The 12,122-nt window shown below is 42.0% G+C and overlaps 1 protein-coding gene across 1 annotated transcript; it reads left to right on the top strand.

Annotated features, from left to right (window-relative positions):
• The first annotated feature begins 893 nt into the window (after positions 1-893).
• On the top strand, positions 894-1,796 carry LOC135101927 (uncharacterized). Its single transcript, XM_064006354.1, has 2 exons — positions 894-1,012; positions 1,199-1,796. The coding sequence occupies exons 1-2, from the start codon at positions 894-896 to the stop codon at positions 1,794-1,796; spliced, it is 717 nt and encodes a 238-aa protein (XP_063862424.1).
• The last annotated feature ends 10,326 nt before the right edge of the window (positions 1,797-12,122 follow it).

Below are 12,122 nucleotides of genomic sequence, written 5' to 3'. Positions count from 1 at the left end.
ACAGAAAAGTTCTGATAATGAAGTGGGAAATACCACAATACTTATAGGAAAGTTTGACACAGCATTAGAAGCATTAGAATCCGTAATAGATAAATATTAGATAATAAAAATAATCAAATAATACAAAAAAGTAAAAGTAAGCGAATTAAGAATTGTTAGTTTATAAATAACAGCATTCTTTATAATTAAGAGCGTTTTATATCGTTGTGGAATACTCCTCTTCTAGAAACGAAGGGAGAGAAAGGGAAGGAAGGCTCTGTCTCCTCCCTGACATCGACATCTCTCAAACTGGGACACTCATCCACAAAGTGGAGAGAGAGAGAGAGAGAGAGAGAGAGAGAGAGAGAGAGAGAGAGAGAGAGAGAGAGAGAGAGAGAGAGAGAGAGAGAGAGAGAGAGAGCTGGGGAAGGGGGGGGGAGAAGTCGAGCCACGACACCAGCCGTGCTTCGGCTACAGGTGCCGGCAGGTGACCAGTCGCCACAAGGTCCAGCACCGCGTTACTTGCAGGGCCATGGCGAGGGTGGCTGCTTGGGCGCAGGAAACTCGCCAGCAACCAAATGGGCCGCAAGGAATGGTGTTTCCTGGTGAAGTAGCGACAGGGCACGGTCACACAGGAGAGCATCCCGACCCTCAAAACAGCCGCTGGCAATCTCGTGGTCGTCAATCAGGACAAGGCCGAACTCCTGGCGGCACACTTCAGCGGCAAAATGACCATTAAGGAGCCTGACCGTCAGCCCTCACACTTCATCCGCCTGTGTGGCCAAACCCTGGACCGCTGTGGCGAGGCACCTTCGCGGCCCTGACGATGTCTCCCTTTTCTTACTGAAGCACTGTACGGAGGAGCTGATAAGGCCCTTCACACGCATCTTCCTGCAATGCCTACATACTAGCACATGGCTCGCTACAAGGAAGGAGACTCCGGTCACACCCGTACACAAAAAGGAGAACCAACCAACCTTCTCATCTTCCTCTTGTCAGATGTCAACAAAATCCCGAAGAGGATTATTGCAGAGTAGCAGACCTGCTACCTAGAAGACCACCACCTCATTTCCCCACGACAGCACGGACTCAGGAAGGGACGCTCCGCCTCTTGCCAGTTCCTACTTACTAAAGCCTGGCACGACGCCCTCGACGCGGGCCGCCCCTCCCTTGTCATCGCCCTGGACATCGCTAGAGTGTTTGACTGGGTGTAGCACAGAGAACTCCTGGCCAAGCTTGAGCAGCTCGGCGTCACGGAGGAGCTGCTGGAGCTGTTCTTCAGCTACCTGCAAGGCCGGAGTCTGAGGGTGATGGTGAGCGGGTGCACCTCGGAGCGGGTGCACCCTTTGGAGGCCTTCGTTCCAAAGTGCTCGATCTTGGACCCTATCCTATGGAACGTGCACTTTAACGACCTTCTTCAGAGCCTCACGCTAGTGTCGGCCTTTGCGGATGATGCCACTCTCTCACACAGTTATAGTAGAGAGGAGGCTGTGAATGTGATCGATACCACCAACCATCACCTTTGTGACGTTTTGATCTGGGGCAGACGGTGGCAAGTCAAGTATCTTCCGAAAAGACCCAGGCCTTGGTCATCTCCACGTTCACGGGAGGATGCCAGGCTAATGGAAGGCCAGCTGAAGTTTGGAGAAGATATCCTTGCCATCAAGGACTCCATCAACTTTCTAGGCGTGGAAGTTGACTCCAAACTCAGCTTCAACCGCCACCTGGAGAGCGTGGCACGCAAAGCTTCCCTGAGGGTGACACTCCTGCGTCGAGTGAGACACCTACTCGACGCCAAGGGCCTCATGACGCTGTAAAAGGCGCAAGTGAGGCCCATCATGGAGTGCAGTCCCTCACGTGAATGTGCAGTGCCCAGTCCCATCTCTCCTTGCTGGACAAGGTGCAGCAGCGGGCCGAGCGCCTCATCTACGGTGCCGTCAGTCAGGGATAGCAACACCAACAGGAGCGACAGCAGCAGCGGCAGCAGTTACAGCAGAGGCAACAGCAGCCACACCCACGCACTCATCAAGACGCCCCCATCCACCAGCTAGACAGTCTGAAACACAGAAGGCGAGAGGGGGGCTTTCAAAGGGCTGCACAAGGCCCAGGTGCAGCCAACACCTCACCTCACGGCGCCTCGGGTCCCCCTGGAGGAGGAATTATTGCACTAAGAGAGAGCGGTAGTGTCCGACATCCTCCCCGAGGTGCGGAGGTGCCGTGCAGTGAGGTGTTAGCCTGCCTTCTCCCACGACACCGCGATGCTGTGGAACGTTTTCACCTCAGCAGTAGACGTCACCAGGATGTCCTCCCAGCAGGTGAAGTGTGTCGCCCACGCCTTCGGACACACCCACCTGATAGTGACAGTAACGCGGAGTGACAAGGGCAGTGGAAATGCTTGACAATGACAGTGTCATGAAGTGCCGAGGGTGTACTGTGAAAGTGTGCCGGACAATGACAATGCCATAAAGTGTAACAGTGTGTCTGACAGAGACAGTGCCTGAAGTGACGAAGGAGTAATAATGTGCCTGACAGTGACAATAACTTGAAGTAACGAAGGAGTTATAGTGTGTCTGACAGTGACAGTGCCGTGAAAGGGAGGTGTAATAGTGTGCCTGACAGTGAGTGCCGTGAAGGAGGGGGTGTAATAGTGTGCCTGACAATGACAGTGCAAATCTGTGATCACGGAGGTGCGAGTGCCAGATAGAGTGCCAAACAGTGACGAAGCAGGTGAGAGTGACTGATAGTGACAGTGCAATGATTCCCTCGTTCACAAAGCCGTCCCGTCGAGCAACTTTCAAATGAATGACACTGGACAGTGATCGTTCTTAGCTTAAGACCAAGGCTCCCTTTTGAATAATGAATAATGAATAATTTGAATAATTTGAATAATTTGAATAATTTGAATAATAATTTGAATAATGAATAATGAATAATTTGAATAATTTGAATAATGAATAATGTGCCTGACTTTTGAAAAGTAATTGAATCTCCTTCTCTATGTTCATAATCTTTAAATAAGAGAGAGAGAGAGAGAGAGAGAGAGAGAGAGAGAGAGAGAGAGAGAGAGAGAGAAACATTTGAACATTTATTTATAGTCACCAACAAATCTTACAAATAATAAGAATAGTAATTATAATAAAGAGAAGTGACTAGCCTTTTATAAAGTCTAAACTTTTCAGGCATAATTTAAATATAATACAAAAAAACATAAAAGTAATTTGTGATAATATGTTATGATTAACATAATGAAGATATTAGGTTAATAAACGCATTTACAATATTAATTATTTACATGTTACTTATAGAGCTGCACAGAGAATGGCCCTATGACGAGAATGAACAATGTAATAGAAACGTTGACAATTAGGCTGTGATGTATGTAGAGTTAGTCTGTTGTGGAAAGGCTGATTGCTCTCCCGTCGTTGGCAGACCATCCAGTTGTGAGTGCGCCCAGCCATACACCTACAAAGAAAGAAGAGCAGTATCTTGGTGCAGACAGCCGCACGAGTCTCACTTTAATGTGACTCGTGCAGCAACAAATACTCGAGTATCATGACTGTAGTGGATATTTGTGACGGGAGTGGACATTGTACTCGTGTGGCATGTTAGTAATTATTCTTTTTTTTTTTTGTCCGCTTTTAAAGGTATTTAATGATGGTGAATTTTGAATGTGTGGGGAATGATATTCCAAATGACGGGTCCTAAATATGCTGATGAGTGACAGTATTTTGAAAGGCTGTGGGGAGGAGAACGTAATTGATCACAGTGACGCGTGGGATGGTTGTGGGCGGGGAGGGCATTTTGTGTGTTTGTGTGGTTCATGTCCATTAGAGTAGAAATTGAAATTTTCATTATGTTGTCCAATCTCAAGATTCGTGTTTGCTTAAATACAGGAGTTGTGTGTTCTAAGTAGGTGGTGTTTGTGACAATCCTTACTATTTTTTGAGATGAAGTAGTGATAACAGGTAAGTTGGATATAATGTGCACCAGATTGGATTATAATAAGTGGAGAGTGGATATGGGGATAATAGAGACACTGAAGTATATGTGGAGGCATTAAATCTTTAATTGGATAAAGCAAGGCGATGTGTCTGGATATTCTAAGGGTAAGATTATCAATGTGAAATTTAAAGGTCATAGATTCGTCAATTTAGTGAGTGGTTCTTGAGACATCACAGTTATTAATGTAAAGTGGTGGAACATGAAGATATCTTTCAGGTGAAAATAACATGAAATGTGTTTTTTTCATTATTAATGGTAAGTCTATTGCAAATGCACCATTGAAATAGTTCATGAATTTCATTGTTTGTTGTATTTATTAAAAGACTTGGTTGTGGGCCAGCTAAATACAGTGTCATATTTTTTTTTTTTTTTTACATATTGGATATGTCATTTATATAAAGTTAAAAAAAAAAAAAAAAAAGATCGAACCTAAAACACTGCCTTGTGGAACTCGAAGATGAATGGAATTGAATTATGAATATTGACCTTTAAATGAAATTTGTTTGTATAAACTCGAAAAATAATCTTGAAACAAGTAATGAATGGGACCACGAATGCCATAGCGATGTAGTTTATCTAAAAAGTATTCTATGGTTTGCGGCATCAAAGGCTTAGAAAAATCGATGAATTCCGCAAGAACAGATTGTTTAATATCAAGGACGGAATAGATGTCAGATGAAAATAGATTTAGTGCCTGATAAGTGTTATGGTTATGTCTAAAGCCAAATTGCATTGAATTAAGAATGCTCTTACTCACTAAGTAATTCATGAGATATTTTTTTCATCAGTGATTCAGAGATTTTAAAGAAGATACTGAGATTTAAAATTGGACGATAGTTTTTAGGGTTATTGCTTGCGCCTGCTTTAAGAACATGAGTGACCTTTGCTTTCTTATGTATGGATGGAAAAGTCCCTGTTGTAACAGACTGATCGAAAAAAAAAATGCTAAGTGGTGTGGCCACAATTATGTTTTAATACACAAACTGAAATTTCATGTACACTTGAGGTTTTTTTTTTTTTCTTCTTTTTAAGAGATTTAGGAAATTTATTGTATGAAAGGTAGTTAAAGATGGTATAGAGTTATGATTTTTTTTTTTTTTTTTTTAAGTAATGAAGTGGGTTTCTGTGAGAGTTTGAGGGGCAAAGTTGCAGAAGTAATTATTGAAAACCTCAGCAATGTCATGACGTTTAACGAAAGTTTGGTCATTGTAATGTAGGGTTCTTACATAGTGTTTTATGTTTGTATTTTTTTCTGATTTCATTTATCGTTTTCATTTTTTTTTTTTTGTGTGTGTGTTTCTGAAATTACAAAAAAAAAAATAAATAAATAAATAATTAAATAAATAAATAAATAAAAATTGCTGGTAGTAGTTGAACTTTGTCATCATTAATGGGTTCTATCCCGAGGGACGTGAGATGTCTGTATGTGAGACGTGTATGATCCGTCCGAAGACTGGTCATCACTATTTCCTGTAAGCGCCCCTCAATACATGCGTACGCAAGGCCAGGGACTTGACATTTCTTCTAACGACGGCCACCACCGTCTGTGTTCTGCCACACACTGTAAATGACGGAAAGAAAGAGAAAGATTTATATATAAATGTCCTTCACTCCACTTTATATATATATATATATATATATATATATATATATATATATATATATATATATATATATATATATATATATATATATATATATATATATATATATATATATATATATATATATGTGTGTGTGTGTGTGTGTGTGTGTGTGTGTGTGTCTGTGTGTGTGTGTATAATAGAAATAACAGTAGATTTACAAGTACACAGAGGAAGATTTGTCGAGTATGCGGGGAGTTAATTAAGCCCTTGATGACTGCTGGTTTGGAGGAGATGAATGGCGCTTCAACCAGTACTTCTGAGCAATTCTACTCGGCGAAGAGAAATGAATCAGAGTTCACCTCGAACTTGAGACTGAGGCAGCGGCAGTCCGCGCTCTTAGCTCATCCGATTAAATGTTGTTCACCCCAAGGACCGTGTTAATGTTGCTGCTGCTGCTGCTCACGAGCCAGTAAGATGGCTGTTGTAGTTACGGACTTCTTGCCTGTTGCTGCTGGTGCTGCTGCTGGTACTGCTCATCCACACTAGCACAATGGGTGATCAAGGAAGAACATCGCTGGGTGCCTGTTGCTGCCGCTGTTCACGCCCGCCGGCACGCTGGTGAAGGGCTGTGTTACTGTTTTTTTGGTCGTGGTTATGCATCGTTATAAAACTAACAGCCTTGAGAGAGAGAGGGAGAGAGTGACTCAGACCAAAGTATGTCACAGCTTTGGAATAAACTGTATCCACCTTAATGGAATAACAACACAACATGCTAAGGTTCCGCCAGAGGGTGATGATAATGGTGAGGCGTGTACAGATAGAGGCTGGGCTGAATGCGGATATTATTATTTTGCTCCCCTCCCCCCGCCCCCCTTCTCTCTCTCTCACTCTCTCTCTCTCTCTCTCTCTCTCTCTCTCTCTCTCTCTCTCTCTCTCTCTCTCTCTCTCTCTCTCTCTCTCTCTCTCTCTCTCTCTGTCAACACAACAGTCCAAGTCACCACTAATTACTCCCGCAGTTTCGCCTCCACATCTCTATTCTTTCTTTCTTTCTTTCCCTCCTCGACCTTTTCTAATCACCATTTCTTCCTACGCCGAATTCTAACGATAGATCTGCATTTTGTCCATTCATTTTATCATTTTTTGGGTATTTTGCTTAACAGTTTTTCTGGGATTCATTTACTGAAGACTTATTTTGCCAGCTCTTAATTAACGAAGATAACTTTGCTCATCTTAGCTCTTCGCTCTCCCAATCTTACTTTTTTTTTTCTTCTTCTATCGATTTCAGGGCTCAGTTAAGGCATGAGAATGATGTGTCATTACTTTATAGAGACTGAATGTTTATTTAAATATTTTGTCATGGCAGAAAATTGATGCAAGAATTCCATCGTTGTTGGTTACTTAGTCATCTGGTGCACTTTAAAACAAATGGTGGATTTCATTCCTGTTCTCACAAATAGTTCAACAGTAGCCAATTAATCTTTTCATTAGTGCCTTAAATTTTTCTTCTATGAATACAGAATATTTTACACCATTTTTAAAATTGTAAGGATTTTATTACATTTTTTAAGCCGATTAAGAAAGGGAGAAAATCAAGACGTAAGAAAGACTAATAAGATTGGTCAAAGAAAAGATGGTGGAATCGTCATTACCCAAAGAGCTTTTTGTGTTGCTTAATTTAATAATGAGACCGACATCGAAAAAAACTAAATCATTCGACCGGCACTCAATAAATGAGAGCCAGCCATAGTTAGGAATGTAAAGCCACATTGCGAGGACGTGTGGGTTTGTCCCCTTTGACAGATTACTGTTTACTTGCTCCCGTAGAGTGATGTTGGTCTTGCTGCTTTACTCTCATGAGTTTCTCAGGACATCATTATATATATATATATATATATATATATATATATATATATATATATATATATATATATATATATATATATATATATATATATATATATATATATATATATATATATGGAATTAGATGCTTCTGTTTGGTAAGTTTCTTTTCAAAGTAGCTCTTGAGAATTATAATGTTCAAAGTTTTGTTTTTTTCTACTTCGCGGTTTGAGACCTTCTAAGAATTGACTATTAATATATATATATATATATATATATATATATATATATATATATATATATATATATATATATATATATATATATATATATATATATATATATATATATATATATATATATATAGTACACACACACACACACACACCTGATAGCGTAGTAGTTAGCGCGCCCGAGAGGCCACGGGTTCGAATCCCGGGTCAGGTCAGAAGTCTTTGGGTGGACTTCTTTGCAGTAGTCCCTGTTCGCCCTATTCACCTAGCAGTGATTAAGTACCTGGTATAAGTCGGAAGTTGTGACCCGCTGCTAGGTGGGAAAAGCTCTGAATAGAAAAAAATACACACGGGGTGGCCTGACCATCCCGGCACCATCTGGCAGCCACAATATCAAATTGTAAGATATTTCCTTAGTGTTATACGCATTTTTTTTTTCTTTATGCAGGAAGGACACTGGCCAAGGGCAATAAAAATCCAATAAAAAAAAAAAATGCCCACTGAAATGCCAGTCCCATAAAAGGTTCAAAGCAGTAGTCAAAAACTGATGAATAAATGTCTTGAAACCTCCCTCTTGAAGGAATTCAAGTCATAGGAAGGTGGAAATACAGAAGCAGGCAGGGAGTTCCAGAGTTTAACAGAGAAAGGGATGAGTGATTGAGAATACTGGTTAACTCTTGCATTAGACTCTTGCACTGGACAGAATAAGGGTGAGAGAAGAAGAAAGTTTTGTGCAGCGAGGCTGCGGGAGGAGGGAAGGCATGCAGTTAGCAAGATCAGGAGAGCAATTAGCATGAAAATAGCAGTAGAAGATAGCAAGAGATGCAACATTGCGGCAATAAGAAAGAGGCTGAAGACAGTCAGAGGAGAGGAGTTGATGAGATGCAAAGTTGTTGATTCCACCCTGTCTAGAAAAGCGGTATGAGTTGAACCTCCCCAGACATGTGAAGAATACTTCATACATGGACGGATAAGGCCCCTATACAGAGTTAGCAGCTGGGGGGGTGAGAAAAACTGGCGGAGACGTCTCAGAACACCTAACTTCATAGAAGCTGTTCTAGCTAGAGATGAGATGTGATGTGAAGTTTCCAGTTTAGATTATAAGTAAAGGACAGACCGAGGATGTTCAGTGTAGAAGAGGAGGACAGTTGTGTGTCATTGAAGAAGAGAGGATAGTTGGCTGGAAGGTTGTGTCGAGTTGATAGATGGAAGAATTGAGTTTTTGAGGCATTGAACAATACCAAGTTTGCTCTGTCCCAATCATAAATTTTAGAAAGATCAGAAATCAGGCGTTCTGTGGCTTCCCTGTGTGAACTCTACTTCCTGAAGGGTTGGATGTCTGCGAAAAGGTGTGGAAAAGTGTAGGGTGGTATCATCAGCGTAAGAGTGGATAGGACAAGAAGTTTGGCTTAGAAGATCATTGATGAATAGTAAGAAGAGAGTGGGTGACAGGATAGAAATCTGAGGAACACCGCTGTTAATAGATTTAGGCGAACAGTGACCGTCTACCACAGCAACAATAGAACGGTCAGAAAGGAAACTTGAAATTAAGTTACAGAGAGAAGGATAGAAGCCATAGGAAGATAGTCTGGAAATCAAAGTTTTGTGCCAGACTATGTCAAAAGCTTTTGATATGTCTAAGGCAAAAGCAAAAGTTTCACCAAAATCTCTAAAAGACTTAGTAAGGAAAGCCAGATCACCAGTAGAGCGGACTTGACGGAACCCATACTGGCGATCAGATAGAAGGTTGTGAATTGATAAATGTTTAGGAATATTCTTGTTGAGGATAGATTCAAAAACTTTAGATAGGCAGGAAATTAAGGCAATGGGACGGTAGTTTAAGGGATTAGAACGATCACCCTTTTAAGGAACAGGCTGAATGTAGGCATATTTCTAGCAAATTGACAGACAGAACTGAAAGAGTTTGACTAGGCAAGGTGCAAATTCGAAGACGCAGTTTCAGATAACAATAAGAGGGACCAAACTAGGTCCATAAGCCTTCTGAGGATTTAGGCCAGCGAAGACATGGAAAACATCATTGCAAAGAATTTAATAGGTAGCATGAAATAGTCAGAGGATGAAGGAGAGAGAGGAACAAGACCTGAATTATCCAAAGTAGGGCTTTTAGCAAAGGTTTGAGCGAAGAGTTCAGCTTTAAAGATAGATGTGATACCAGTAGTACCATCTACTTGAAATAAAGGAGGGAAAGAAGAATAAGCAAATTTATTGGAGGTGTTTTTTTTTTTGGGGTAGGTGCCAGAAGTCACGAGAGGAGTTAGATCTTGTTTAGGTCGAGAAAAAGAGTGAGGAATGTATGCCTCCATGCCAGACACTATCACCCCTGTTATGCGCTCGGCACACAGAGATGGGTCTCTGACACGGAAGCAGTGGTCATTCCAAGGAGAATCAGCAAAATACCTCCTCAGGTCCCCCCCAACTAGCAGAGGCAAAACGCCAGAGGCAACTCCGCTTAGGGGGATCCTGAGGAGGGACTGAAACGATAGGACAAAATACAGATATGAGATTGTGATCGGAGGAGCCCAAAGGAGAAGAAAGGGTGACAGCATAGGCAGAAGGATTAGAGGTTAGGAAAGGTTGGGCGTATCTCCAAGACGGTCAGAAATACGAGTAGGGTGTTGCACCAATTGCACTAGGTCGTGGAGGATAGCAAAGTTAAAGGTTAGTTCACCAGGATGGTCAGTGAAGGGAGAGGAAAGTCAAAAGCTGGTGGTGAACATTGAAGTCTCCAAGAATGGAGATCTCCGCAAAAGGGAAGAGAATCAGAATGTGCTCCACTTTGGAAGTTAAGTAGTCAAAGAATTTCTTATAGTCAGAGGAGTTAGGTGAGAGGTATACAGCACAGGTAAATTTAGTTTGAGAGTGACTCTGTAGTCGTAGCCAGATGGTGGAAAACTCGGAAGATTCAAGAGCGTGGGCACGAGAGCAGGTTAAGTCATTGCGCACATAAACGCAGCATCCAGCTTTGGATCGAAAATGAGGATAGAGAAAGTATGAGGGAACAGAAAAGGGTCTACTGTCAGTTGCCTCAGACACCTGAGTTTCAGTGAGGAAAAGATGATGAGGTTTAATAGAGGAGAGGTGGTGTTCTACAGATTGAAAATTAGATCTAAGACCGCGAATGTTGCAGAAGTTAATGAGAAAAAGTTGAGTGGAGTGTCAAGACACTCAGGGTCGATACCAGAAGAGCAGTCCGACCTGGGTACATCTGTGGTCCCCTCCCCAGATAGGGACTCCGAGGCTGGTGTAGGAATCGCCATGATAATTTTGTATTTTTAGTGAAGGGTGTATGTGTAATTAAGTGCTTGTTGTTTTGAATGAAGGAAGAGAGTTGTTTTTAGAGGGCAGGCTGTGACTGCCCCCTTGTGCTATGAGACACAAAGGGAAACGTTCAGTGAGGTCACAGCTGGGTTTTTTTTTTTTTTTTTTTTATGTAGGAAGGACACTGGCCAAGGGCAACAAAAATCTAATAAAAAAAATGCCCACTGAAATGCCAGTCCCATAAAAGGGTCAAAGCAGTGGTCAAAAATTGATAAATAAGTGTCCCTCTTGAAGGAATTCAAGTCATAGGAAGGTGGAAATACAGAAGCAGGCAGGGAGTTCCAGAGTTTGCCAGAGAAAGAGATGAATGATTGAGAATACTGGTTAACTCTTGCGTTAGAGAGGTGGACAGAATAGGGATGAGAGAAAGAAGAAAGTCTTGTGCAGCGAGGCCGCGGGAGGAGGGGAGGCATGCAGTTAGCAAGATCAGAAGAGCAGTTAGCATGAAAGTAGCGGTAGAAGACAGCTAGATATGCAACATTGCGGGCGGTGAGAGAGAGGCTGAAGACAGTCAGTTAGAGGAGAGTTGATGAGACGAAAAGCTTTTGATTCCACCCTGTCTAGAAGAGTAGTATGAGTGGAACCTCCCCAGACATGTGAAGCATACTCCATACATGGACGGATAAGGCCCTTGTACAGAGTTAGCAGCTGGGTGGGGGTGAGAAAAACTGGCGGAGACGTCTCAGAACACCTAACTTCATGGAAGCTGTTTTAGCTAGAGATGAGATGTGAAGTTTCCAGTTCAGATTATAAGTAAAATGATTAAGTTCACAGCACCCCCTGATCCAGTGTTTTAGACCTCACTGGGAGTAATTATCGTTTCGGCAGGTGGCTACTGCCTCGTCCCCTATGCTTACTGCCTACTCCCGTAAGATACGCAAAACTTTACTGGTAGGTACGTTACAACTTTACGTATTTTATTAAAATAATGATGTATAATGGACATAAGTACAATTCGCAAAAATACTTTTGAATAAATACTTTGATCTACATAAGTTGAAGAGCTGTGTGTGTGTGTGTGTGTGTGTGTGTGTGTGTGTGTGTGTGTGTGTGTGTGTGTGTGTGTGTGTGTGTGTGTGTGTGTGTGTGTGTGTGTGTGTGTGTGTGTGTTTGCTCGAGCCTCGGAAAGGTATTTAGCAAA

This window comes from Scylla paramamosain, chromosome 1 (assembly GCF_035594125.1).
Source record: "Scylla paramamosain isolate STU-SP2022 chromosome 1, ASM3559412v1, whole genome shotgun sequence".
NCBI classification, from domain to species: Eukaryota; Metazoa; Arthropoda; class Malacostraca; order Decapoda; family Portunidae; genus Scylla; species Scylla paramamosain.
This window is presented reverse-complemented; position numbering and strand designations above follow the sequence as displayed.

Excerpts from the sequence above, each read along its gene's own strand:
- LOC135101927 (XM_064006354.1), top strand. The coding sequence starts at position 894 with ATGGCTCGCTACAAGGAAGGAGACTCCGGTCACACCCGTACACAAAAA. Across the intron at positions 1,013-1,198 it reads CCGAAGAGGATTATTGCAGA|AGAACTCCTGGCCAAGCTTG; the intron begins GTAGCAGACCTG and ends GGTGTAGCACAG.